This window comes from Botrytis byssoidea, assembly GCF_014898295.1.
Source record: "Botrytis byssoidea strain MUCL 94 chromosome Unknown BBYS_046, whole genome shotgun sequence".
Taxonomy (NCBI): domain Eukaryota; kingdom Fungi; phylum Ascomycota; class Leotiomycetes; order Helotiales; family Sclerotiniaceae; genus Botrytis; species Botrytis byssoidea.
Genome location: NW_024065887.1, coordinates 17,225 through 43,899, shown reverse-complemented (window position 1 = coordinate 43,899; position 26,675 = coordinate 17,225). Strand labels below are relative to the sequence as shown.

The 26,675-nt window shown below is 42.6% G+C and overlaps 9 protein-coding genes across 9 annotated transcripts; 4 read left to right on the top strand and 5 right to left on the bottom strand.

Annotated features, from left to right (window-relative positions):
* Positions 1-115: 115 nt before the first annotated feature.
* EAE97_012024 (uncharacterized protein) lies at positions 116-1,410 on the top strand. Its single transcript, XM_038882538.1, has 3 exons — positions 116-366; positions 509-836; positions 984-1,410. The coding sequence occupies exons 1-3, from the start codon at positions 187-189 to the stop codon at positions 1,094-1,096; spliced, it is 621 nt and encodes a 206-aa protein (XP_038726609.1). The 5' UTR covers positions 116-186; the 3' UTR covers positions 1,097-1,410.
* Positions 1,411-1,422: 12 nt separating this feature from the next.
* On the bottom strand, positions 1,423-3,173 carry EAE97_012023 (uncharacterized protein). Its single transcript, XM_038882537.1, has 4 exons — positions 2,894-3,173; positions 2,528-2,832; positions 2,245-2,476; positions 1,423-2,195 (listed from the first exon to the last, which is right to left on the bottom strand). The coding sequence occupies exons 1-4, from the start codon at positions 3,063-3,065 to the stop codon at positions 1,555-1,557; spliced, it is 1,350 nt and encodes a 449-aa protein (XP_038726608.1). The 5' UTR covers positions 3,066-3,173; the 3' UTR covers positions 1,423-1,554.
* Positions 3,174-4,239: 1,066 nt separating this feature from the next.
* On the bottom strand, positions 4,240-5,187 carry EAE97_012022 (uncharacterized protein; the record flags this gene model as incomplete). Its single annotated transcript, XM_038882536.1, has 3 exons — positions 4,240-4,387; positions 4,449-4,485; positions 4,548-5,187. 3 exons carry the CDS (start codon positions 5,185-5,187, stop codon positions 4,240-4,242), a joined length of 825 nt encoding a protein of 274 aa, XP_038726607.1.
* A 439-nt stretch (positions 5,188-5,626) lies between these two features.
* On the bottom strand, positions 5,627-6,902 carry EAE97_012021 (uncharacterized protein). The gene is made up of 3 exons (XM_038882535.1): positions 6,186-6,902; positions 6,059-6,123; positions 5,627-5,991 (listed from the first exon to the last, which is right to left on the bottom strand). The coding sequence occupies exons 1-3, from the start codon at positions 6,347-6,349 to the stop codon at positions 5,774-5,776; spliced, it is 447 nt and encodes a 148-aa protein (XP_038726606.1). The 5' UTR covers positions 6,350-6,902; the 3' UTR covers positions 5,627-5,773.
* A 987-nt stretch (positions 6,903-7,889) lies between these two features.
* Positions 7,890-9,509, bottom strand: EAE97_012020 (uncharacterized protein; the record flags this gene model as incomplete). The annotated part of the gene is made up of 2 exons (XM_038882534.1): positions 7,890-9,375; positions 9,430-9,509. 2 exons carry the CDS (start codon positions 9,507-9,509, stop codon positions 7,890-7,892), a joined length of 1,566 nt encoding a protein of 521 aa, XP_038726605.1.
* A 1,283-nt stretch (positions 9,510-10,792) lies between these two features.
* On the top strand, positions 10,793-12,103 carry EAE97_012019 (uncharacterized protein; the record flags this gene model as incomplete). Its single annotated transcript, XM_038882533.1, has 4 exons — positions 10,793-10,957; positions 11,016-11,745; positions 11,798-11,847; positions 11,903-12,103. The coding sequence occupies 4 exons, from the start codon at positions 10,793-10,795 to the stop codon at positions 12,101-12,103; spliced, it is 1,146 nt and encodes a 381-aa protein (XP_038726604.1).
* Positions 12,104-12,241: 138 nt separating this feature from the next.
* EAE97_012018 (uncharacterized protein) lies at positions 12,242-13,414 on the bottom strand (the record flags this gene model as incomplete). Its single annotated transcript, XM_038882532.1, has 3 exons — positions 12,242-13,097; positions 13,146-13,191; positions 13,243-13,414. 3 exons carry the CDS (start codon positions 13,412-13,414, stop codon positions 12,242-12,244), a joined length of 1,074 nt encoding a protein of 357 aa, XP_038726603.1.
* Positions 13,415-14,894: 1,480 nt separating this feature from the next.
* On the top strand, positions 14,895-16,929 carry EAE97_012017 (uncharacterized protein; the record flags this gene model as incomplete). Its single annotated transcript, XM_038882531.1, has 2 exons — positions 14,895-15,620; positions 15,706-16,929. 2 exons carry the CDS (start codon positions 14,895-14,897, stop codon positions 16,927-16,929), a joined length of 1,950 nt encoding a protein of 649 aa, XP_038726602.1.
* Positions 16,930-17,904: 975 nt separating this feature from the next.
* EAE97_012016 (uncharacterized protein) lies at positions 17,905-19,074 on the top strand (the record flags this gene model as incomplete). Its single annotated transcript, XM_038882530.1, has 1 exon — positions 17,905-19,074. One exon carries the CDS (start codon positions 17,905-17,907, stop codon positions 19,072-19,074), a length of 1,170 nt encoding a protein of 389 aa, XP_038726601.1.
* Positions 19,075-26,675: the final 7,601 nt, after the last annotated feature.

Genomic DNA, 26,675 nt, shown 5'->3' with positions numbered 1-26,675 from the left:
TCGCATGCCGCCGTGCCCAGAAATCGGCCCCAGAAATTAAGATGGGGATGTTCTGATATATCCCATTGTTCTAATCAGCATGAATTGGTTATAAAAGACTGGTATTGCCATCTCATGTTCTTATCTTCATCCTTCTTCTCAATTCAATAATACAAGTATACTCTCACAGTTAAACTTCACTTCACCATGCTTAAAGGTCTTTTGCTCACCGTTCTAGCAACGGGACTTCTCGTCCAGGCAACTCCAGTTCCAATGCCAGCACCAACCGGAGTACCAACCACAGCTACTGCTAATACCGAACTTGCTGGTCTGACTGTGGCTGCGGCCGGAAGTCAAGATGGCTATGCGAGAGACTTGTTCCCTACTGTATGTTCCTTTGTTCATTCAATCATCTCCTCATCTCATTCCTTGCATCTCACCGTCCTTTTTCTCTTTTCTCAACCTTCTCCAGCTTACTCACATACCTTCCCAATTTACCCCAAACCCAACCTAACACACTCCTCTCTAGTGGAACACTATCTCCGGCACTTGCAATACACGTGAGACCGTTTTGAAGCGCGATGGTACAAATGTCGTCGTTAATAGCGCCTGTACTGCGACATCGGGAACCTGGGTATCTCCATACGATGGTGCAACCTGGACCGCCGCCTCCGATCTCGATATTGATCATCTTGTTCCCTTGAGCAACGCTTGGAAATCAGGTGCTTCTGCATGGACTACCGCTCAACGCCAGGCTTTTGCCAATGATCTTGTCAACCCGCAATTGTTGGCTGTTACCGACAATGTCAATGAGAGTAAGGGAGACCGTGGACCGGAGGAGTTCAAGCCTTCTTTGAGTAAGTTCCTTTGTCTTCATTTTCGTGTGAGGGGTTGTTCCTGTTGTCATCTTATCAGACACGCATGGATTCGGAGCTGCATAGAAGAAAAAAGCGGGGGAAGAAGCGGGACTCAGATGAATGGAAGTATACTAACAGTTCCAATAGCTTCATACTGGTGCACATATGCAAAGATGTGGATCAAGGTTAAATCCGTCTATAAACTTACGGTTACAAGCGCTGAGAAGGCGGCATTGGTTACTATGATGGCTACTTGTTAGATGGCTGGCATATTTTCGGTTAAATGAAGAGCTAAATGTATATATGTGGACGAGCTTGAGGACGAGCTCGAGATGATTTACGATGGAATGAAGTGAAAGTAGCAAGGCAGAATCTAAGGAATTGAAGTTGCAGTGGGAGGGAGCGGAAGTGAAACGATTTAAGAGGCCGATGGCTGAGGAGTTATGGTGTTCATGTTCAATTTATTTTAACGCAGAGGTCTCACTGAGAGAAGACGTGAGGAGTGGAAAATTACACAGGATTTACAGAAATCGTAACAATTTGACCTAGAAATTGTGGTCCAATGACTGATTGGGACAATTGGCTACCCGTAATGTAAGATATGATCTCTGCATAGAAAAACCCTTGTTTCGTAGTAAAATATTGATATATTGCTTTTTGCTAAAAATACAAGTTGTCATCATCATTATCAACCTTCATTAGACATTCCATTCATCCCTCACTTCTTATACGTTGTAAGACTTGGACTTCCCGGAGCAGCTGGTGCAGAAAACTTTGTCTGTACAAAAACTTTCTGCATACCATCTTCCTTCTTCTCAAACTTATAGTAGACGTCGTCAAGTTCATCCAATGAAACCCGATGAGATACCATTTGCAAAGGATCAAATTCATTCTTCTCAATCATCTCGAGAAGTTTTTCCCAATACATGTGCACTGGAGCTTGTCCATTGCCAATAAGTCGGATACCGCGTTCCATCAAAGATCCGATGTTGAAGTGGTTCGTGTAGCCGACGTAAACACCAGTGATACCACATCGACCGAAGTTCTTAACGGATGTGATCATTTCGTTGATAATCTCGGATGTGTCTGTTTCCATGCCGAGCATCATCTCGAAGTAGTGGGCCCAGCCTTTGGCATATTCACCTGCGACACACTCGAGTGCGACATCGGGTCCTCGTGGAACCATCTCCTTTAATTTGGTGGTGACTGAGGTTCCCCGAGGAAGTTTACTATAATCAAGTAGTTCGACCTTGGGGATTTTAGACTTGACGAAGTCCAATCTCCAGTTACTGTCGATCATGATGACTCGTGATGCACCGTTCATGAAAGCAAATTCTGCACACATTTGTCCAATAGGGCCTAGATATGGTTAGAATGATTGACTGATTGGCTGACAATAAGTACTTACCAGCACCCCAAATAGCAACTACGTCTCCCTTTTCGACACCGGTGTCGACAACACAGTTCCAAGATGTACAGATGACATCTGATAAGAAGAGACCCTTCTCATCTGGAACATTTGATGGAAGCTTAAGAAGGTTGACATCTCCGAATGGAACTCTAACATATTCTGCTTGGCCACCTGCAAATCCACCAGTGAAATGAGAGTAGCCAAACATTCCTGCTGTTCTTCCTCCATACTATCGAAGTTAGCACCTGACATCCTTCCGACGATCAACACGTCAACATACCATTCCATTTTCAATAGTATTACTGTTCGTCTTTTCACATTGGGATGATTGTTTCTTTTCACAATAGTAACAATCGCCACAAGCAATCTGGAAACTGGCAACCACACGATCACCCTTCTTTAGCCCCTTTACACCTGGGCCCATAGACTCAACTTCACCACAAAACTCATGACCAAGAATATCTCCCTTCTCCAACTCTACGACGGAGCCATGAAGTAAATGAAGATCGCTTCCACAAACAGTACTTCCGGTAACTTTTAGAATCACATCTCTGTCTTCAACGACTCTTGGTTTTGGTACTTCTTCTGTTCATCGGAGAGGGATATTAGATATGTGACGATGATATTATCAATTAGAGAAACTTACGCATCTTGACGGTATTCTTTCCCATCCAGCATAGAGCTTTCATAGTCTCGCCACTTGGATCCGCATACTTCTGACGGTCCCGTGCTGGATTTGTTACATCTTGTTCGGTGACGGCATTGATATCATGACCGACGACTTTCTCGAGGAGAGCTGCTGCTTGACTAAGAGCCATATTGAATTAAGTGAATTGATTGATTAGATTTTAGGTTTCGGAACAAATATGGAAAAAAGAAAATAGATGTTGAGAATATGGCATTCTTATATCGAAATGTTAAGCGCGGGGAAGAACCACGATCGATAAAGACCTCTACGTCATATTGTTCAGATTGTTAACCTAATCAACGACGTCAGTGGTTTTAGATTGTTGATACCTTGTATATTCTCATTACATCGATGAAATATACTCGATTTTTTTGCTTTATAAGTGATTTGTAAATTAACCCTACATTTCCTCTCGTAATATACGAGATACATTTGTTCTATTTATTATTTATGACAACCAATGCGAGGACTCAGATGTGAAAGGCTCGGTTAAAGATAAACGTGATAATCAGGTGTTGTTTTCAGTAACCACTCTCTACGGAACCGAAAAAAGCGGCGGCAATTGAGTACCCTTTTGAGCCTTTCAAATAACTTCTTTAATAGATTTTAAATTTATACAAAATCAAATACTGAAATTTGAAAAAAGCAAATGAAAATTTGAGCTTTCTTTATATTTATAACTAAGACTCTATATATTTGAAATTGTAATGAAAGAGATTCAAATTGTTGAAGTCCTTTTAGATGGGATTAATTTCCCGCCGCTTTTTTCGGTTACGTAGAGCCGCTCTATGGTAGTCGTAACAGATCGCGCAGTCAACTTGAAAGATCCAGCTTTCGTGACATACATTATGTCGATTTTGAAAATCTAAAGTAAGGCAGTCTCTCGAGCTCGAGGTTTCGTCCTTCCGGTCTTTTTTTGTTGAATTTGGATCAACCACTTCAGCACAGCCTACTTCATGAGTTTATAGGAGAAATGAGAGTAAAGAAAGTTGCGACTATTCAATCTTTTGCTGGATAACTACTTGGGCCCCAAGTTTATCGCTGTGAGTGTATAGCGTAGAGAACAAAACATGTGTCTTTTCCCCACGTTCTCATTCACTCTTCTGGTACCATCCTGCCATACACCCATGATACTCATTTCCTGTATCCAAATTGAAGGCACGCACTTCCATAAAATCATTATTTCCCCACTTCAGATCTCTTACTAAGGCAGAATCATTCCCCCAAACCTCGATGCCTTGGAGATAATATCGGAAAACGATGTCATTTGGGATTAATGGAATCGTTATTATTGCTGTAGCTGCTTAGTCCGTCAATTCGTGCTCAGGTACAGAGGGTGATGTAGGGTGATTACACCGTAAATCGTTGAGAAGTTCTGCCATCGTCTTTGTGCGCCTGACTGCCGTTAAGAACTTTTGTCTATTAGATGGATCTCTACTGCACTCCCAAGATCTATCGATCGTAATCGCATTAGTTGGGTTCTTACCACAGATAAGATGCGCCATTGACTTACTGGTAATAAGGTAGATACACCGAAATGTAGAGGAGATCTTCAGATTAATGCAATTGTCAGCAGCCAGTATTTTTGTAAGGGGTGAACGTAGAATCAAACCTGGTTCAGTTAAATAAGCACTTTCTGGAAAAGAACAGAACTTGTTTGACTTGACACATTCAAAGCAAGGCTGGACTCTATTGCATGATTCACCAGAAGGAAGATCACGATTGCAGGGAAGGCATGGTTGCGAGGAAACCAGTCTGGGGTGAAGCAGCGGGTCAGGTTTGAATGTGCATCCATTTGGTATTGGGAGACGAAGATTTCTTTGACCTGTAACACCAGAATAACTCTCAACTATAGGGCCAAATTTGTAAGAGGCTGGAGGTCTTAAGATATTGGGAACCAAAGGAAAGGGATAGTTTTCAAGTTGAGTACTAGAATTATTTGGGGGCAGAGGGTTTGAGAACCCGGGAAGTGTGAAACCAGGCCTATTGGAATCCGTACGACGAAGACTCGGCATCTGGGGAAGCGTAGTATCAGACTTATTAGAATCCGGATACAGAATTTCCGGAACCCTAGGAAGTCCAGTTTTAGAACTGTTGGAACCTGGAGCTCCAAGATCTGAGGTCCCGGAAAGTGTAGTATCAGATATGTTGAAACCTGGAGGACTATGATCTGAATTCATGGGAATTATAGGATCAGAGTCATTGGACTCTTGCGGACTAGAAACGATTGAAATTGCGGAATCAGAGCCCATTTTCCGTGATTCTTTTTGGTTTTGGAGAGTAGTGGGTTACAAGGTTATATTGGTCTGGTAGATAAAAGTATTTTTGATTTATGTTTCTGGAACAATATGAAGTTATCCGTGTCTGGATGTTGGAGGTAACATGTTTTCTTTCTGTATTTTTGATATTAATGGAGAAAGTGCTCATGATGGTTGATACGATGATAGCGGGATAATTGATGAAATATCACTAGGTAACTGCGATCAAGTACTTACTTGATTGTCTGGCGAGAATATTTACACCTTCGTAATCCACGCGAGTGTGTTCATTGAATCCAAATCTAAAAGATTTATCAACTCAGTGGTCTATTCCAGGAAGCTCAAAGAGGTAGGGGAAAGAGAGGCATGTCATGAGATCCGAATGTTTTTGTTAACCAAGATTTTTGGTCAATTTCATGGTTTCCAAACTCAGCTGGGACAATTGAATACGAATTCAAAGCTTCTTCAACTTACAAATTACAAACTGCGAATCGAAATTTGTAGGATCTCGACTCCGACTCACCCTTACGCCATCTCGATACGGTCCAGTCCATGCAGCTCACAAGCTCGACATTGGCTCTCATCGCCCACCCCTCCTTTCCTTCGCCTGCCATATGTTGTCAAAAGGTCCACTACAGAAGAATTCAATGCCTTCGTCGTCAAACACCTTAGCATACACTGTTTCTCCTCCACCAAACACGCTTCCGACCAACACATCTTCACCTATGATCTGTGTTCTGCGAAGGAAAAACTCGAAGCGTAAATTCTCCGGCAATTCATATTCCCTTAATAATGCATCTATATGGTCTGTGGTCAGTATTTATTCGCTTTAAAGCCTGGTTATATTGTCGGTAGATTTACTTACTCTCAAGACCGTCGCGAAGATCATGCATGCTTGCTGTCTCAAAGGATTCAAAGTAGCGACTGAATCTATAGAACGCGGCTCAGTAAGAACCTTAGCGTAGTATGGGGATTGAGCCTGCCGCACTTACCCACGACCAGAAGAACAGGATCGATGCAATTGAAAGAACAATATATCCCCACCTTCGCGATATCCCTTACCATGCCATTGAGGTCTACGAAGCCGAGCGCGGGTGTCTCTCGGATGTCGAGGATTTGGTCTGAAGTGTCGACTAGATGTGCGTGCTCCATACATCTTGGAACGCTTTGACAAAATTTGGTGGAGGATTTTATTTTGCTTGAGTTTGAAGAGGTGGAGAAACTTTATCTGAACTCGGAGGAGACCGTCGACTTATATTGCAAGGCATACCGATTGAAATGGAACCTTTCGGGGTTGCAGACTGCAAAAAGAAGGAATCCGTGTAAGTCAATGCAAGAAGTTGCTCGGTTCCAAAGATGATTAATTTCGATTAATTCATGCATTGCTTGATTCACACATCTTTTTTTCCCTGAAAGTCCTTGGATCCTCCGTCTCTTTCATTCTCATGGACAAAATTTACTAGCAGCAGTTTCTTCTCCAAGTGAACATCGCCAGCAGCTGAGTCCGATCAAAGTTAATGACCTTTCAATAACATATTCCATTGTTCGTAGCTTGGATCCGGCATTCGTTTGTTTGTGCCGAGAAGCGCTTAGGTGCAGCTTCGCACATCTGCTACCTTCCAAAATAGGAAATTGGTGCGGGGTTAACGAGGATATCTTCTATCAAATGATAATGATGGCACTCCGTTTAACATGTTCCCCTGAGCTACGGTAATTGACCTCAGGCTTCTGAATCTCTCGGAGCTCCTCTAATATTGAGGCCTGCTATATGCAGGAGGGTTGCATTGTGAACTTCCACTTTGCTTTACTCTGTAATGCTCCTACAAGTATATATCGAATCAAAGGGAATATTCAAATGACGTGGGAAAGACTCAGACCATTTTTCCTGCGAGCGCTGTAGCGAAAACTGGATTTTGGGAGAAACTATCAAGGATGCTATCAATGGAGCATTCATCCTCATGTTGTTGCTGAAGCGAATTGATGGATCTATACCGAAATTCAACCACCATCCTCTCCTCCACAAATACACCAACAAAAAGCACCACAAATTCACTTCACCCATCACATTTAAATCTCTCTATAGTAACATACCTGAGCTCGTATTTGCCGATATGGTTTCCATCATAACTTGTGCACATCTTTGCGTTTGCAACATTGCTGCTTGTTATGTATCTGATAATAACCGCTGAACATAGTGGGCATGATTTTGTGAATCTGTCTTTTACAAGAACGCATGATTTGCACCATGAAAAATATGTATTATTTATTGAACTTTGCATGTCATGGATTGGGCGCGTGGCACTGACCGTCCACGTATTGAAAAAGAGCAGAGCGAGGTCATGCTCGGAGAAGACCAAAAGAAAAGGGGAAAAAGTATGGATAATTGGCTCACAGAGAGGATGGTTCTTAAAGCAATCACTTGGAAGAATGGCGAAGCCTGCTGAATATTCATTTTGCATTTTGCTAGATATTCAGGTACATTTTGAGCAATCCAGAAAATAGATCTTGATGATGGTGCGCTGACATGTAACGTTCAATCTAGCCACTTTACTACCTCGAGCTTAGCCGGATGCTCTTTCCCTTGCATGCCTCCCAACCTAGTAACCATTTTGAGTTGTGCAAACAACACTCAAACGCCGTTTCCAACCAACGCCACCCAAGCATATAAGAGAGATACCATCAGAGAATTATTAAACTCATTGTTGGTCGTTCATATTGAGTTCATCAAACTCGTCTAGCAACTCATTCATATCAATCTTTGGTGTCTCATCTTCACCATCACTCGTCTCAGCCACACTCATAGCATCCGCTTCCTTCTGAGCCTGTTGAGCCTTGTACAAAGCAAGTGTCTGTCTGAGCTCAGGATCTTCCTCAACATCCTGTAAGAACATCTCATAATCTCTATCCATCTTTTCTTGATCCTGCTTCCTGGGTAAGACCTCTCCTTCTTCTTTACCCATACGCTTGAGACGCCAGTTCCTGTTCTTAGACTTCTTCTTTCTTGCGTACAATTTCTTGACAAGCATTACGTCAGGAATTTTCGATGCGTAGTTATTTGACTCTTCAAGGGCGTCGTATTGAGGGTTGTTGAAATTAGTACCAGTCATCATATATCCCATTACAGAGTCTCCGGGATGGACAACATTTCCGAGATGCGTTCTTGTATAGAAGGTCTTGTCATTTGCTCCGAGGTCAGATGCACGAGCAACGGTAGCCTCAGCAAGAGCCCATCGTCCCTTTGTAGGACCTAAGGGCTCAATGTCCATAATGATGAATTCCACCAATTCCTGAACATCAGCCAAAGGTTTGAATGGTGCACGCCAGTATATGGGGCAACTGATTTCGGCAGTCTGAAGGGATTGTGGGTCAAGAATATTGATAGAATTACCAATTCGGTAGCAAAGACCAAGAGGGGAAATATTTCCAGCTGACTTTGCTAACTTAATTGGAAGCGCAACCAAATCATCCTTACAGATTGGTACCAACTCGACGGAAAAGGAGAACTTGTAGGATTTAGTAGATGTGTGGATATCCATAGAGATAAGTTCTTGAGACTTCTTTGCTGTAATAGGGGCAACAGAGTTCAAGAAGTCGACAAACTTTTCCGCAGAATTTCGTGCTGCGAAGAAAAAATCCAGACCATCCTTGACTTCCTTGATGTTAATGGTATCCTTGTGTGCGCCATGCTTCAAGATCAATTGTTCCAGGTACAAAAAGGTTCTCTTGTGAGGAACCTTTTGTCTAACTTGCACACAAGCTCTCCATGTATTCGCGGTATAAGATTTCGCACAATCGGGACATTGCTGATAGGCAACCACATATTCGACCTCGAATGACTGTTGCAAAACGACACCTTCGGATACCGAATCTTGTATAGTAAGCTTGACTTTGATTCTTCGAGAATGAGGTTCCGTCCAGATGAAGCTCGCATCGATAATTCGAACTTTGTGTAAACCTCGAAGTTTCTTTAGGCAAAGGGCAAGGAGTTCTCGGGATTCAAGGGAGGCTTGGATCCAAGTTTGAGGTGGGAGTAACCATCTTTCGCAATCTCGACAGAAGTGTACAGTGGCTTCTCTTTGAATACCTTGCGATACATCGACGGTAAGTTTTACGCAATCATAGCAGAGAGCACCGGCGGAAGTCGTTCCGTCAATAGGAGCGCCACAGTTGCAGCAGAGAATACTTCGAAACTATCAGCGACAGGAACTTGAGAAAATTCCTGGGGAAGAAACTTACGTAGCACCAGTTTTTGGTTCTTGTGTCTGAAATTTGGAGGCAATAGATACCGGCGCGTCGTCAACATCCATAGCAGACATGATGGCGGAGTTTTTCTTGTATTTTTTCTTTGGATGGTGGGATTTTGATAGAAGAGAAAAAAGTTGCCCCGCAGAGATAAAAGATAGAGCATGACGCCGCTAGGCAACGCTAGTCAACGCTAGGGTGGACCGATTTCAGTACTACAGTCAAATCTGGCTATATGGGCACGTGCAGTATGGGCATCCACTTTATACGGGCATTTTTTTCCAACTTTCCAAAAATTTATATCGTGAAATTGACTTAAACGGACATCCCCTTATATAAGAGCATATGGTCCTATAAAACTGGTGGTATTGGCCCGAGCTTTGGCGTATCACACGATGAATTCATAAATTTACATGACAGATTTAGTGAAATTGGGGAGGCTGAAAGTATAAAACAAGGCTAAATGACGAGGCTGAATTTTAATATACGAGCAACCCCGATATACGGGCATTTATTAGGCCTTAAAGTTTTTAGACCCTTGTAGCCAGGTTTGACTGTAATAGTCTTAGCGACCATACTGGCAATTGATTTCTCAGCACTCATGCTCATAGGGATTAATCATGAGCCATAATGAGTGATCAAAAGCAACTCAAAAACCTGTCTTCCTGCAAATCAAAAGTTTTCAAGTTTGAGGTTTGGAATCTGTCCAATGCTTGTTGAATCAACCAGAAAGCTTCCTTCGAAAAATACACGTGACTTGTGTCAGCTTTTGATCACGTGTAGCATCAACACTCCTATGGGTAGGGTAGGGTAGTCAGTTAGAAATCTGGGGATGGGGATCCTAGATATCTGGAATATCGGTCTTGATTGAAAAAGGAATCGTTTCTATAAGTGGCGAGTATGATTGTAACTATCTACCCCTCGATTCCCGATGTATCCACTCTGTTATCACATTTCCCAAACAACATTCGTGATCGCTGAGCACAATTGCACCATCATTCATTGACCAATAACCACTCTAATATCTCAACGATCAACTACACCAAATTGCGTGTCATCTGTCTTTGCTTGCGTATTGGGTTTCCCGAGCGTGTCACGATCTGATTGTTATCTATGATTAGATCTTGCGGAGTGGTAATTAGGACGCAAGCTCCAATAAGAATCTTGTGTGATGTCGTTATCAAGAATCGACGGGTTGAATGTGGTAAGTTTGGCGAATGAGTTATGTTGAAGTTGCGAACATGCGTTCTGCCCGGATGTATTTAAGTCCTTCAAATTCCTGTTTCATTAAGAAAGCTCAAGTTAAACTTCTACATCCAACAATTGAAACATTACAATAACAACCACCTTAAACACAATGGCACCTTCAGCAACAGAAACAGTTGCTCTTCCAACTCAAGTGAAGAAGTCTGTAACTGATAGATTCAGTCGCGATGAGCTTGGAAATTATAAAGAGCTTGCCCCCACGTCGTTCGATAAAGAAGCCGAAGAGAAAGGTCTTGGCAAGTTTGCTGCTGCGTCGGTATGTGTTCTCCATAGTTCATTGCGAGTAACAAAATTATTCTAATACTCAGACTCAGTATCCACATTATCTTCCAACTTGGGACGATACTACATACCCACCCCTTGAATCGTTTGAGCACAGAGACCATGGAATGGATGCCGATACAACCTATCCAGAACTACTTGCACCGGGTGTTGAGGCAGTTGAATTGACACCCGCGATGGGCACAGAAATCAAAGGCGTACAGTTAAGCAAGTTGAGCGATGCTGGCAAAGACCAATTGGCTCGATTTGTCGCAGAGAGAAAGGTCGTAGCCTTCAGAGACCAAGATTTTGCAGATCTACCGATCGCAGACGCCGTGAAGTATGGCAGTTATTTCGGACGACCTCATATCCATCCCACATCAGGAGCCCCACTGAGTCATCCTGAAGTTCACCTAGTACATAGAGCAGCTGGTGATAAAACAGCTGATAGCTTCTTCGAGACTCGAACAAATAGTGTAGCATGGCACTCTGATGTCACATATGAGAAGCAGCCACCGGGAACGACTTTTCTATATGTTCTTGACGTACCAGAAACCGGAGGAGATACCCTCTTTGCTAATGGTGTCGAAGCATATAATCGTCTTAGTGATGCATTCAAGGAACGTCTGCATGGACTTTCTGCGACACATTCAGGTATTGAGCAAGTGAACGCCTCTCACTATAGGAATGGCATTGCTCGCAGAGAGCCTGTCGTGAACGTTCATCCTATTATCCGAACGCATCCAGTAACTGGAGAAAAGGCATTGTATGTTAACAAACAATGTAAGTATACGCGATCTCCACTGAATTTATTCGTCACTGACCTGTCTTCTAGTCACTCGAAAAATCGTAGGGTTGAAACAAGAAGAAAGCGATGTACTATTGGTAATGTCCTCTCCAATGTTTGCAATATACCGACGATTATCTAACCGTTTCGTAGAATTTCCTATATGACCACATTGCACTAGGTGCCGACTTTCACGTAAGAGTCAAGTGGGCACCAAAAACTGTAGTTGTTTGGGACAACAGAGTGGCGACCCATACCGCTCTTGTTGATTGGTCGGGTGGAGCACGCAGACATCTCGCGCGTATCACACCACAAGCTGAAGCACCATACGAGACGCCTTTCAAGGCATCATAATGTGCACAAATTCATTGTAGTTGTGATGATTGTAATAAACCATTTAATTCAAAGTTCATGAGTGAAGTTTTCAACGAGGTCCGTGAGTCATATGTGATTAAATTGTGATGATAATTTCAACACAGGGTTGTTGATCAATCATAAAAACGTCGGTATGATGTCGAGTTTCTTCTTGTCTTCCTCCTCCTGTTTCCTTCTAAGTTTCGTCTGCGCAATTCGTCTTGCTATCCTATCTTGAGTGGCAGATAAATGAGAGGGCGGATCAGCGATTGGAGCTTTGATAGATTTGTAAACATTGGCCTCAACAGCCACAGGAGTCCTTAAACTTTGTAGCTTAATAGGAGTAGCCGTTGTTGATATTTTCGGTAATTTGACTTCTGATTTTGTATTAACAGCATCTTTCCCATTAATTGGTCTAAAGAATGGGAATTTTGGAGCCGAAATAGGTGCATCTAGATCATCATCGTCTTCGGAAACTGTAGCATCCAAATCCAGATCCAGATCCACAGCTTGAGTCTTACGTTTGATAGTCGGAGAGGACGCGCGCTGTGAAGTTTTAAATTTAGTGGGATTGCGAAATCCCGCGGCTGCTCTTGTAGTTTTGGTTGGAGAAGAAATGTTCATGAGTGATATACCTCTTTTCTTCGGACTTGTCATCAGACCATAAAGTGATGTTCCAACAAAGGGTAAAGTTTCTTCGTCACTATCACTAGAAAGGCCATCTGCCTTTTTGCCAACTAATTTCTCTAGAACGCTTCGCTGTTCTTTCGATCTTGCAACTTCTTCGGCTTTACGCCTTGTTGCATCTGGCATTCTACCAACCACAGGCCTTGACATCGAATTAATAGCATCAGCATTTCGTGTTTTGGTCATTTTTCCAAGTCTTTTGTATTCGGCTGTGTGTAAGTGTACAGTGAACGACTTTGCAACTGTCAAAAATTCGTCTTCAACAATACGATATTTGTCATCATGCTCTCGACCTTCCTCCATGAAACTACTAACGGGTTAGCGACAAACGCATAGATCATCAACTCGAACGAACCTTTCAGTGGGAGGTTCTGGCGGAGGCGATGTAGATGGCTCACGACCTTGATCAAAATCAGCAAGAGAATCAGAGCACTGCTTATAAGAGTACAAACTATGGGTCACTGCTTTGATCTGCTTGGGAGCATGGTCGGAATCATAATCGCTATCAGAAAGAGAAGCTTCAACGCGAGGGCGCTTTGCAGATCTGCCGACAGATGCAATGGTTTTCTTTGGAAGAGTCAGTGTGGTCGAACCATTCTTTTTCTTCCATGGAAGTGTCCTCATGATTCAATGAGAATCCAAATACTTGACGTGGGACCAAGCCTTGAAAATTAGAGGTGCTGCCCGTTGGTGGTTACGGTGAATAAACAAGACAAGTGAAAGACCAGGATTTTATGCAAGATAAATTCAAATTAAACGTGAATAATAATGGGTAGACGATTAATTTCATTACCGACAATGGCTTGTTGTATAAATTGGTCCTTTGTTCAAAAATGTAGTAAGGCCTTCAACAATATGGCGAAATTGGAATTTGTTTGCATTCGGTAGAATTCGATAAGCAACAAGTGAATGATTGATTCCTTCTAGGTGCTTCAATCACTTTCAACTTTGAACCTTCAGCCGGAGAAATGACTACGCGTGGCAAGCTGTTAGGGTTGTTCTCGTAATGAAAGCGATCCTCATATACTGAGTGCGGCGGCGTGACTATGAAGAATAACGCAACGAGATGCTCTATTTACTGTCGATAATTGGTATAACTGCTCGCTGATATCACCAAGGAACATCAAAGTATTCAGCAATGAGATGTCATGAAGTCGCCCGTGTGCCCTCACTATCAAGCTTCGGCGTAGCGTTTCCTGGATGCAGAAAACTTTTTCCTTAGTGGAGAGACTTTGAGTGACCAAACCAAAGCTTCAGCAGACACTGAGTTGAGTGTAGTGGGATCGTCTAAAGAGTGTTGTAAGGTGAGACGATAATGCAATGGGCCCTGTCGTCAAGGAGTACATTTACCACGAGCGCTTTCTTGGTGACGGATTCTTGTTGAGCCTCCAATGGCTAATAACTAGATTACCGTCTTGAGTTCTTCAATCGCAGCGCTGGTGGTCCTCAAATGAAAGACAAACCACTTGATGCAGCCGTATGCGTTCTGTCTGTCACAGCGCACGAACAACACTGCTGCAAAGACAAAAGCCAGTGGTATCTGATCTCGGGAAGAATAGTTAAAGTTAACTAGCTTGATAGTTCTCGTAGTTTTTCCGCAACTCAACTTTTGTTAAACATCAGCTAAAGTCTTTGCATTGCTCTCTTTCAATATGGAATATCCGAGACATCTCTTCCTTGTGATAAGGAAATCGGGATTCTGATATTGACGCGTTTCACCGCCACGAGTCATCTGATTTTTCTAAATGACCGTATCACGTGCATTATCTGAGCAACAGGTCCACTTTTACTGGGCGCTTCTCCAGAATTGGACAGAAGCTTCGATGACTGTTCTAGAGCTCAGGGCATATTCATATCCTGTAGCCTGCACTCTATTCTTCGAGCCCTTCACTTGAAAAGGTACCAATAAAGGAGAAACCGCAATCAAAAGCCAATTTGACACGTATAAGAAAGACAAAAAGACATATCACATACTTGACTCTCGTATCAGTTCTACACTGCACTTATTCTCCAATTTCTACGTTTGTTTTATATCAGCAATTCAATGTTCAGACCTCAGTTCGATATTGAAAGTCGTCCAAGGACAAAATAGGAGAGGAATATCATGTCTTCTACTACTGGCAACAAAAGAACCTTCTCTAGTGACGAGGAGACAAGGGATGAAAAGTCTCAATATGATTCATCCACCGAGGACATCCACCTTCCTCCCCAATCTCCTTCTACAGCTCTGACGAGATTTGGCGATGTACATTTGCCAATTGGACAATTAAACAACCAGCAATCCACTCTTTTTTACCTCTCCTTAATTGAGGCAAGATGTAAAGCACAAGCTTTGACCACCTTAAACTCTGGTCGTGGTCCAGATGATCAATTGCCAGAAAACCATCCAGATATCCAGCGTTTAGCTCAAGCGCTATTCAGTGATATGGCGGGTGAGCTTCGCCGGTCAGGCGTACTTCCCAGAGCAGATGAGCTTGCAGGTCGGCAATTTTCAACTCTACGCGAGGGCTATCTCTCAACATTCGATTCTATTCTCTCTCAAAGTGCATTGCAGCGTGTACAGACTTCGACCTTTAGCCAAAACTCCATCCTTCCATTAACGTCTAATTCGTCGATCGGAATGTCCTATTTTGACCAGCCGCAAAGTCTCAATCTTGCAATGATCCCCAAGAACCCTTTCTCGTCAGCTGCTTTGACCGCAAATCCTTTTCAATACAGGTCAATTTACAACCGAGAATGGGAGCAGATTAGCCTACTAGGCAAAGGAGGATTTGGAGCAGTCTACAAAGTGAAACACAGAGTTGATGACCTGGAATGTGCTATCAAGAAGGTGAGTAAGAATAATTCATGCCCCTTGAACCTAGCATTTTTCGTTATTCGAGTGTTAAGAATCTTCTCTTGCTGACTTTCTGTAGGTCATCATTACACCAGACCAGCTTCGTAAAGTTGACACAGCGGCACTATTGTCTGAGGTAAAAGCATTAGCTGAACACAAACACCCCAACATTGTCAACTACTATGGCTGCTGGATTGAGATGGGAAATGTAATCGTTCCATCAACACGCCGTTTGATGGATGCTGAGGATGAATCAAGCTATCTCTCAATGTCTATGAGTGAGGTGGAACAATCAGAAGATGAACTTGGAATGCAGCAAGACCCCACTTTCGGCATGAATGATTTGCGTTTGGACATGGAGAAGGAACTTGAGAAAGACACTAGAAGACGAGGTAAAACTAGCAGCGACCAGGTACTCACAAATAATGGTGATGGTGGTGTAGTTTTTGATGTTTCAAATGCAACCGCGACAAGATCCAGCGGGAAGTCGTCAGAGGAAAGCGAAGATGAAGAGGAAGAATATGAAAGTAACAGCAATGGCAACACCATCACTCCACAAGACAATAGAGCTCGCATCCTATACATTCGATTTACTGTCTATCCTCTGACACTGGAGGAATATATCTCAACAGATACACCACAGCCAGGTCACGAGTTTCCCATCCGCCACTGCTTTCATACACTTCCCACAATTCGAATACTGAGTGCCATTCTCAATGGAGTCCAGTATCTCCACGCAAAACGCCTGATCCATAGGGATTTAAAGCCCGCCAATATATTCCTATCCGCCAAGAAGGACCTGGAAGCATTCGTTCCCTCGCACGACTTAATAGATGTCAGCAGGAGCGCCTGTCCAACGTGTACTGGGTCTGCTGATCAAAACAAAGCTTATATTACGCCGTGCATTGGGGATCTTGGACTAGCAGTCAAACTTGCTGAAACTACGGCCACTCCTGCTGCTGGACCATCTACAAGAGCTATAGAGCTTAACCCCTCAACACAGCTATCTCGTCTCGGGTCAAAGCAAGCAGGGACAAAGCTTTATATGCCTCCAGGAAAGTCCACTATTGTCTGTCCTAAATTGGACGTTTATGCCTTGGGAATTATAGCGTTTGAGCTGATCACCCCCTTTACTACCCGTACCGAGCGTCACATTGTATTGAATAATATCAAATCTGGTAAATATCCGGCAGGATTTGAGAATCATGAGATGGCAGAGGGGATCAAGGGGATGTTAGCTGAGAAGAGATCTGATAGGTGGGACTGTGAAATGGTTAGGAGATGGATTAAAGGATTTGAATAGTCCGGATATAAACCGGCAGCTGGAACCTTCAACTTTTCAATCCCATTGGAAAGTTGATGTTGTTTGAGATTTTGGATTCAGTCTAGATATTGAGAGCCTTTCAAATAATGAAATCTCGTATCAAATTTGGACACGCTGCCTCTATGGAAGGCGGCGAAGATAGGGGGAGTCATTTTTAAAGTAGTACTATACCCGGTTTAGGTTGTTGAGGAATTGAAACGATTTGTATTTCACTTGTGCACATTTTTCACTTCGATTATCAAATTTCATTCCCCATCATACATCATTTCACCGAAAGGACAGCTCCTTACAACAGAAATACACTATGCAGATATGTTCTTCGACGTGGATTTAGCTACAGGAGCTTCAATTCAAGTAAATTAAGAAACCTGAACTTGGCAAATCGACTTCAGAGAATGAGTCACTTCCATCCTGATAGTTTCAGATGCTTTTATACATGAAGAATGGAGAAAGGAACAAAAGCACTGTGCAACCATTAGCTCACTGTCGTTCTTTCCTCCTTTGAATAATGAGAATGTACACATGTTCTAGACAGAATCGTAATTGCGAGTACTTGTCGTTCATTTTCATGGAGCATCTAGTGCTATACAATATTGAGTTTCCAGCATATCTCTAGATCTAATAGCCCTACTTACCTGGGCATTTCCGAGTGTCTAATTTTAGCCACATCGCACCTACTCCTCTTTGCTCGTACTGGTGCATTTTAATTTAATCTCAAGGCAAGAACGTAATTAAATTATGGGCAAGTATCCTCAAGTTTCATTCTCCCAGAAGTCTCTGAACTTCATGACAGCCTCAGAGCTTGACAAAGTTCAGAAATTTTGGAATCATTTTTGCTATTCTCTTACTTCCCAAACTGTGATAAAGACTCGAGATATCTTCAAAATTCATTAGTACAGTAGCATATTCTAACTTTAAGAATTAAGTGTTGCGACAACGGAAGTAATTATCATCATGTTAAGACACCCCCTCTCAAAAGACCTTCCTTCAAAGCCTTCTCATACACTACTAGATACCCCTGAACACGAGAAAGCTCGGAACAAGAGGCCTATGAGACGCACTGAATCTTTGTTCACAAAGGAAACATCCACCATGCTTCGTCACTGGCAATCCCGACCAAAAACTTCCGCAGATGCTGCTCTTGCCGACCACCCAGAAATATTTGCCACGAAAGTGGCCGTTTCAAAGTTTCCAGGAATTCCAGACACGTACGGAGATATCAAAGTTGTTATCTTACAACTCAAAACTGCCACATCTTTGTACCTTAGACCGGCAATATATTACATTCACGGTGACCCTTTCATGGCTGATGGACCCTTTGACGGTATATCCGGCTTCTGCGATCTGATCAAGCAACTTGACCTTGTACTGTTGACAATTGATTATCGCCTTCTGGACAAGCATTGGTGCCCCACTCCAGTAACAGATTGCTATCGTGGTCTTCAATACGTTTTCAAGGAGGCAATGAATTTGCGCATCGATCCTACGAAGATAATGATAGCTGGGCAGTTTTTAGGAGGAGGACTTGCTGCCGCAACTGCAATCATGGCTCGTGATGGAGTCGACATGGGACTACATGGAAGGGGAAAGTTAATGGCACAGTGCTTAATCTGTCCCGTAATCGATGATCGCTTGGTTGTAGAAACGAAACAAAATTCCGAGGAGGAAGGGGAATTCTGGACCTCCAAAGTCTGGAAGAAAACTGTGTGGGATTATCATCTGCAGGACATTTATAGCATTCCAGACCATGTTTCCGACCGCCAGCTTATAGTAGACGCTGATCCGAGTGACAAAAAAATTCTTTCAGAAGCTCTTCGGAAAGAAAAACTTTGGAGAGAATATCATCGGTCACAGCATCTGGAATATGTAACACCAGCCTGTGCGCCAAATTTGTATGATTTACCACCAACATGGATTGATGTCGGCAGGGAGGAAGTGTTTAGGGACCAAGTCATGAAATTTGCAACGAGATTGATGGACGCAGGGAATGAAACGGAGTTGCATATATTAAAGGGAAACCGTAGTGATTTTGATAGTTTACACAACCCCCAGACAAATCTTTCTCAAGCCTATATGAGTTTGAGGTTGGAATGGGCGAGGAAAGCATTCAAGGATGGTACGTAATGCCAAATTTTTCATGGGGGTCATGAAGAATAGACTATGTTTACTCAACTTCAAACGCCGCTCAACAATATTTGCTAGTATCAACAGCTGATAAAAAGACATAATCCCGCTCCCCTCCGCCAAGATATCAAAAAGTACACCACCACATGTCGTCTCCCCGCCCCTACCACGATCCCCGCAATTCCAGCCCCCACGGCGATGCTATCCCAAAGGAGAAATTGGCCCCGGACTCCACGCCTAAACCATGTTCTTTCACTCACACACATATATTATCTGCACATGCAATGTGATAGTGACTACGACTGTGATCGGCAAATAATAAACAAATGAAGAATTCCACGGACTAAGATTCCGACTCCTGCACTCCGCTATCACATCTTATGTTCCGTGGTTGCGTGCGTGCGTTCCGTGCATCTTCTCGGGAAATTTCTGCTGATGGGGTGGGTGGTCAGGGGTTGGGATTCGGGAACCGTGGTGCCGAGAGCTGAGGTTGTATTGCATTTTGTGGGTGAGAATTGTTCAATGTCAGATTTGATTGGGGTAATGATGAGGAAAAGAGGTTGATGAATTAAAGATTTATATAAATTCTGTCATCACATGCAATTTAGATGATGTATTGACCGTTAGATCTCCTGGTAATTTGAAGTTTAATTATCTATCAACGTGGTGATATTTCTTTCGCCTAGCTTTCAAGACAAGTCATCATCGCCGACTCTTCAAGAATAGTGGGAAAGTGAGCATGAGAGCGACAAAGATCATCAACCCAATACTGTTCTTTCCGCTAGCTGACAATTCAATTTTTGAAGCATTCGTGGAAAGCCCGCGGTAAAATCTCACACGAGGGGCGTTGGTAAGAATCTCCATGGGGTATTTGCGGGAAATGAAACTTCATCCCGAAGAAGTACTGCACGTTTCCTTCCCTATATCAGGTCTTTTTCGAATTCACTTGCCTATACCGATGCAAGAAGTCCGAAGTATGATAAGTAGTTTTGAAATAAGATGGAATAATATCATGGCGAGACCTCCCCAATCTCCTCGCCGATTCCGTTCCCATTTTGTGAATAAATATTATATAGCGGAAACAGAAGTCAATTCACTGTACCTAGAAAATTGAGGCAGTAGAGTCAAGAGTGAGATGTTTTGTTGCACATCTGAAATTCTCAGCTTTGAAATCCATCTTGTAGCAGTGAAATGAGATCTTCTCATCATGCGCAGAAATGAATATGTGATGTATAAAGTACATCACTTGTATAGAGTACATCATAGGTACTCGTGTAATATATTATCGACTCGCTCTCTGGTGTGCATTGCCCTTCCCTCCCTCAAGTCTCACACTTGTTAAAAGACTTGTAATTGGAGGTGCGCGGTCGAGTAAAGTTTGACTTGATAATTGTGTAGAACCTACTAAAATGATCTTACAGAATTCGCAAGTGTGATAAGCTCCGATGCTCTCAATGCGCCGTCATCGCGGAGAGTCTCGATACTTTGAGGTACGATTGTTCCATCTTCACCTCCCGTCGCAGTCGCAGGAAGCCGAGTGATTCCCCACGGGGAAGGAAATATGAATCTACCCGTAATGTCCATAAGGATATTGGTGGTACTCTCTCATTTATAAACCCAAAGCCCTGTTTCTTTCCCGTGGAGACGGTTATGCTTCGTGGATCGATCATCTATGCATATGCCAAGTGGACAGGAAAGAAAAGGCTGATCACATACCGTGTACCCATACCGCTCCTCGAAATTATCTCTCGTATACCGCCCTTTTCCCGTTATGATTTCGCCCGGAACGGCCTGAACGAATTGCTGATTTCTCGATATTGCTTTAAATCCACGTGGCGAGCGCGGGAACACATCCATAGTCTATCGTCATCAAATTTCCATTTTCGTCCTCGCCACGTGGAGTCTTCGGACAGGACAGGGTAAGCGTCCTTTCTTTTGCTTCTTTCCCTTCGCAAGCAGTTTGGCCTTTGATCGTTTTCAACGCAAGGTCATTCGTTAGTTCAGCTTGCTGTTTTAGATGTTATGCAGCACAATGGTAGTCCAGGCCAACACTTTGCCAACAGGCGCGTACATGAAATTGTGATCAACCCGACGACCAGGAACCGAAATTCGGCTTCATGCAGCAAGCCAAGGGTAAAAAGATCAAATAAGGATCCAGAACCGTGGTTGGTAAGATGTTGCTGTGGTACAAGGTTGTAAGGCCCTGTTACCTGTCCATGCATGGAAGAAAAAACGCACATAGAACCAAAGATAGAAGTTAAGCGTTCTGAATTTTATACTATTTGCTGATAAGTATCAATACAGTCATACTAAAAAGAAGTATTATTGTAACAACTAGATTATGCAACAAGAAGATTATGAAATAGAAGCTGATGGAAAACAACGAGATCAGCTGAAAATGAAAATCGATATATGTCAATTCTTGGCGAATTTACTAAAAGTATTTTGAGGCCCGAATGGTACCGACCGACTTTTTCAAAAATTAAAAGTCTTGTGCAAGGCAGTAGGTCATGCAGGTAGCCATATGGGAAATTGCACGGAGTTTCCCTTGGTGGCGTAGTAATCGAGGTACCTTAAGCAGGCGCGCTTAGTTGGGATGAGCTACGCATCACATAGGAAATAGAGTGGAAAGAGGAGCTTAAAATAATCAAGAACTGTCAGCCAAAAGTTTGGTGGCGCAATAGAGACTGATATTTGGTCTGACTGAAGGTTATGTGAGCTTTATTAAGTTTGGTATCGTGGCTCCATCTGATTCATTGGACCACTCGTCAACGTTGTTGTGTATGGTGTGGTGTTCGTCTAGTGATTTGGTGCCGCAAGCAATGAGTATAGCCCTGGCCTGCTCCCTGGCATAATAGAATGCAAGCGTAGGTAGTACGAAAAAAAAAACCTGGTAGATGATCGTAACTTTATTTCACATCACACCCGAAAGGCCAATCTAGCTTCCGAGGCAAGTCGGTAATGAGGTATGAGTATGGGACCTTGCATGAGGTAGGACGACGTACAACAATGGGATGGATTCGACAATATCGTGTACTACGACGATGGAGTCACGGATTCTCGAGCCCAGTGATTATGAAATGATTGATTATGAGATGAGGCAAGGAAAAACTCGAAATATTTGTTATCTTAATGAGTCTGCCTGGAAGCCTCGAGCAATTCAAACTATTGAAGCCACACCACAAGGAAGAGTGAAAAGTTATCTATGTTGGTCCCCAGTTTTGGGATTATAATTAACTCACGAGCTGTCATATGAACTAAAGCTTATTATTCCTTGGTACCTGTAAATCCGTCGTTTTTTGTTGGAAAAATATGATAGATACTGAACTGATTGATGAATATTTGAAGGCTTCTCACCTTCATGCATCAACATGGCGAGCAAGGGAATGAGATAGGAAGTAATAGAAAGATAAGTTGAGTACCGTGATAGTGGCTGCATTTTGATATTCTTATGTGAAAAGCGCTATTTTGTTGCCACTTTAGAGATCGGCTTGATGGATAGAGAACAGAGTAAATTATCCATTCTGAAATTTGATAGGAGCGAGGGAACATTCTTTGGCAAGATGATACTCCCTTGAAACGGAATATATGAAACTGGGCAGATGAACTTTACGTCCCAGATGACAACATTTCTACTTAGATTGTTGATCGCTTCATACGAACAGGAGGTAAGATTGGGATCTTTTTTTCTTCATGTAAAAGCAGCCTTTCATTTCTCTTCTATTTCACATCTAAGTATTTTTTATGACTAATCACGTCCTAGTACTCTTTTCCCCTTGTAATGCTTGATATCTATAAGCAGCTGCCCAATCCCATCTATTCAACCACACGACAGGAGTCAATTATTTCAAAACAAGCACAGCCACGACTGATATCAAGGGTGTTCATCCACTCGTACAATTCAGTTATCTAAACGACCAAAGGGGAGCATCATCCACATCTCCTGAATTTACTACTTGACTAGGATTAGTTCGGGGTTACTTTGGGAGAATCTCCGCATGATCTGGTCAGTTCTCTCATTATTATGTCAGAAAATATATCAATTATTATACTTTCATAATTTCACCGCAAAGATCGAGCTATTTGCTGTGATGGTTCTCCTTCTATTAATAGTTTACATGATTGAATAACAGACGAAATAACTCAGGTTAGGTATATGGATAACGAGTTACGAGGATTGAAGAGGCGGTCGCAGGTATTTTGATCATTGTAATACGCATTCCTCTTTGCTTCCTTTGGACAGCCCAAGAAAGAAAGAAAAAAAAGAAAAAAAAAAGAAGAAAAAAAGTAAATCTACGTGAGTGGGACGAAGAAGAGAAAGCACTGCAGTATTAGGACGACTAAAATACGGGGTAATGTAGTTATTCCTCCCTTTCTTTGATTTCACAGCAGCGGTGAATACGATTGTAATCTGTGCTCCGACGGCGGTCACGACGGGAGGCTTGCGGTTTTCTCGTAAGGTTGCGAAAAGCTTTCCGTGGTTGAGCAACAGTCGATATGAAATCCCCAGTATCTATCCCAGCTCTTTAACTCAATAAGGAAAGAGTCAGAATATCAATCTGGCTACACCGGGCACAAAAAGGGAAAAGAGGTACGTATTGTTTGTTGAAATGAGAATTCGGATTTCCTTTCCGAATAGGCCTGTCGTTTGTGGCGTCCCAGTGTTTAGTGACCCTACTCTTCTAGCCCTGTTTAACATGCACAATATGCACACCTACCTAGGCATAGCACTCGCTCAGGTCATCTAACATTATGACACTCCCGAACATCCAAGTGTCGATCTTTTGTCTGCAGCAACTTTACACTGCTGCCGTGATTCGTCAACTAAAACCCCAACGCCTATTCATCATTAAGGGTAGCTTCAACTACACTGATGATGGACAATGTATTCATCAAAAATCTCAATTAGAACCATCTAAACTTGGTCGGGAAAGTCCACTTTGTGATCAGATAGTTCAGCAGTAATATTGCCTCTTAGAACACCAGTTCTCGCTCCAAGCATTTCAGCGTGAGAAGTGACAGCCATCAATTCCTGAAAGAGTCGAGCCTCCCACGCCCATCCCGCCGGCCTTACCAGCTCTGGACCGAACCCGACGAAAGCGATGAAAACGACCAGAGAAGGGGCAGTAGATGTTTCTCCGACGAAGTGGTCATTTGTGCTTGTGTTGCCAGGAGGAGAATATGTCGAAAAACTCGAGCTGCTGTACAATATTGCGCAAAAACTTTCTGGGTATTAGCGTCTATTCCGAGGGGATTGTCTATACCTATACCACGACCGATAGTAAGCAGACCCAGCGCTACGGGAGAGAACAGCAAATGAAGTTCAGATTGACGATTCCGATGAGCTCACCAGAAGCTAAAATCGGATCCAGATGATGAGATCGTCGGACTTAGATAGTAATCGATAGACCCGAGGTGCGATATCGAAAAATGGGAATTGATAGCCAGGGATGAGTTATTTATTAACAAGGTAGCAAAGTAGTCTCTCAGATAAATGAATGATCTTCCCAAGTGCCGAGCACAGGAAGGGGATAAGTTTCACAATTGGCCAAGCATGGATATTAATGAAGGGTGCTTTTGTACTGTACTGTCTGTACAAAGTCTAGTGACGCTCATTTATGCAAGCATTGTATGCAAGATGCAAGATGCAAGTTGCCCAAGGGCAGATGATAATTTCTTCGTACAGCGCTGAATAGTGTAATAAGTGGAATTACGTGGGCTTTTGCGCGGACTTTAAGTATTTACTACCTACATACACTGACTGATAGGTACTTATTACACTCCTTGAATTTCCCACGAGTCGTCATGTGGAATATGATGAAGGTGTGTAAGATATGTCAAATGTAGTAGAGAATTGAATCACTATGATTAGATGAAAACAATGTACATACGTGTAGACGGCAATAGTGAAGAGTAATAAGGCTATTGATTTTGATTGTACTTGTTTGTGTTAACTTATTATTATGCTGAGAACAAAATTAAACATCATTTGGTCAACCGAAAATACCCCTTCCCTTCCATCGACCCAAGTAAAAAGGAATTATTCCTGAGCCCTGATTGGAAACGAAATAAAGTGTGAAACGACTGCCCCTCAATTCGATTTTCGTTCTACTACTATCTTTCTACTATACAATTCCTATGCATCTCATTCGATTATTCTACGAAAGCGGAGGAGAAGTGTATTATTTCAAGGTTCTGGGGGATTCCGGACAGTGGATTCTCTTGTACCCGTGGCTTCTAAATAGCTTCCAAGCAAGGGAAGCAAGGGAAGCAAGGGAAGCAAGGGAAGCAAGGGAAGCTCAGGGAAGAAAACAGAGTTTACAGGGTAGAGCTCTAGGGAGTCAGAAGGGATCCCTCAACTTGTCATTGGCTTTCAAAAGGCTTATACGCAGCGTCGAGACAGAAAAGCTTCTAAGTTGTCACTATTTTTATATTAGTCGTGGCCCTATTTGATCCACTAAATAGCTTCGCCGCAATTGAATCGATGGGCCTAGCAGGGGGACCTACGACCTAGGCACGTTGTACGACGACAATAACATCTCATCTCGCGGCCATCCATCTCACCCGTGGATCTATTCCATGTAGAGTTGAGAACCGAAATCCTTCTATCAAGTGGCCAAGCTGGAAAATGTCAGGTAAAAGTTCCTTTTCGAAATTTCCATGACCCTTGTCATAGAACCATCACCCGGAAAATAAAAAGATCTTTTCGACAGGGACTTGTGAGAAAGAGGAAACTCATCCGAAAAGCGGAAATTCTCCTATACCCAAAGCATAATCCTTTCCCGAGCAAGGGTCCTCTTTAGAATTCTATTCGAACTTGTAAGTTGTAACCCTGAGCGTGAGTGGGCTTGCTTTCCTTGTCGGCTTGTCTTCATTCCACCCACACTACACTACCTCCCTAGGGAAAAATGTCACCGCCTCTTAGAGTAAAGTTCCGTCATTTACATTCCCATCATATCATGGGACTTTTTGGTACACCATTGTTTTTCCTGTAAATCGTGTACCAGTCTTTTTTTTTTCTTGCTCAAAATTAAATAATAAATCATATTAATTATCAATTTTTTTTATTTTTTTATATTTTTTTTTTAAATTCATTCATACCACCAAGATTCCAAGAACAAAGAAAAAGAAAAGAAAGGAAAGAAAAGAGAAGAAAAAAAAAAAAGCAAGCAAGTTCTGTTCAATCTAATCCCAAGCTGGATGTCGAAAGCCTCCCTCTCCACATTCTGAACAAATCGGCATACAGTACAATTCACATTTCGATCTCATCATCAATTCCAGCCGCAGTCGCCGACCTACAGTATCGATATCTACTTTCATCGAATGAAGCACACGACAAAACCCGATTAGATTTGACCTTGGCCTTCAAATTCCTCAAACCGAAGGAAAGGACATCATCACTTTTCTTGGTCCCAGGTCTACTCCACGTCTTTACTCCTCCTCCTAGAGAGAAACCTGGTCGTATGCAGGAAAACGTATTCGTTATCCCCTCCATCAGGGAATGCATGTCATAGATTTAGTACTCATCCTACATCTCAGTTCAAACAACAACACTACTCTTCTCCCTTACCCAATCCATATTCGAAGTCAGCATCGAATTC

Bases quoted from the DNA above. Each gene is read 5' to 3' on its own strand.
- EAE97_012024 (XM_038882538.1), top strand. From the start codon at position 187: ATGCTTAAAGGTCTTTTGCTCACCGTTCTAGCAACGGGACTTCTCGTC. The intron at 367-508 runs GTATGTTCCTTT...ACTCCTCTCTAG, and splicing joins CGAGAGACTTGTTCCCTACT to TGGAACACTATCTCCGGCAC. The intron at 837-983 runs GTAAGTTCCTTT...CAGTTCCAATAG, and splicing joins GGAGTTCAAGCCTTCTTTGA to CTTCATACTGGTGCACATAT.
- EAE97_012023 (XM_038882537.1), bottom strand. From the start codon at position 3,065: ATGGCTCTTAGTCAAGCAGCAGCTCTCCTCGAGAAAGTCGTCGGTCAT. The intron at 2,833-2,893 runs GTAAGTTTCTCT...TCCGATGAACAG, and splicing joins AAAGAATACCGTCAAGATGC to AAGAAGTACCAAAACCAAGA. The intron at 2,196-2,244 runs GTAAGTACTTAT...AACCATATCTAG, and splicing joins AGTTGCTATTTGGGGTGCTG to GCCCTATTGGACAAATGTGT.
- EAE97_012021 (XM_038882535.1), bottom strand. From the start codon at position 6,349: ATGTATGGAGCACGCACATCTAGTCGACACTTCAGACCAAATCCTCGA. The intron at 6,124-6,185 runs GTAAGTGCGGCA...CGCGTTCTATAG, and splicing joins TCCTGTTCTTCTGGTCGTGG to ATTCAGTCGCTACTTTGAAT. The intron at 5,992-6,058 runs GTAAGTAAATCT...CAGACCATATAG, and splicing joins TCTTCGCGACGGTCTTGAGA to ATGCATTATTAAGGGAATAT.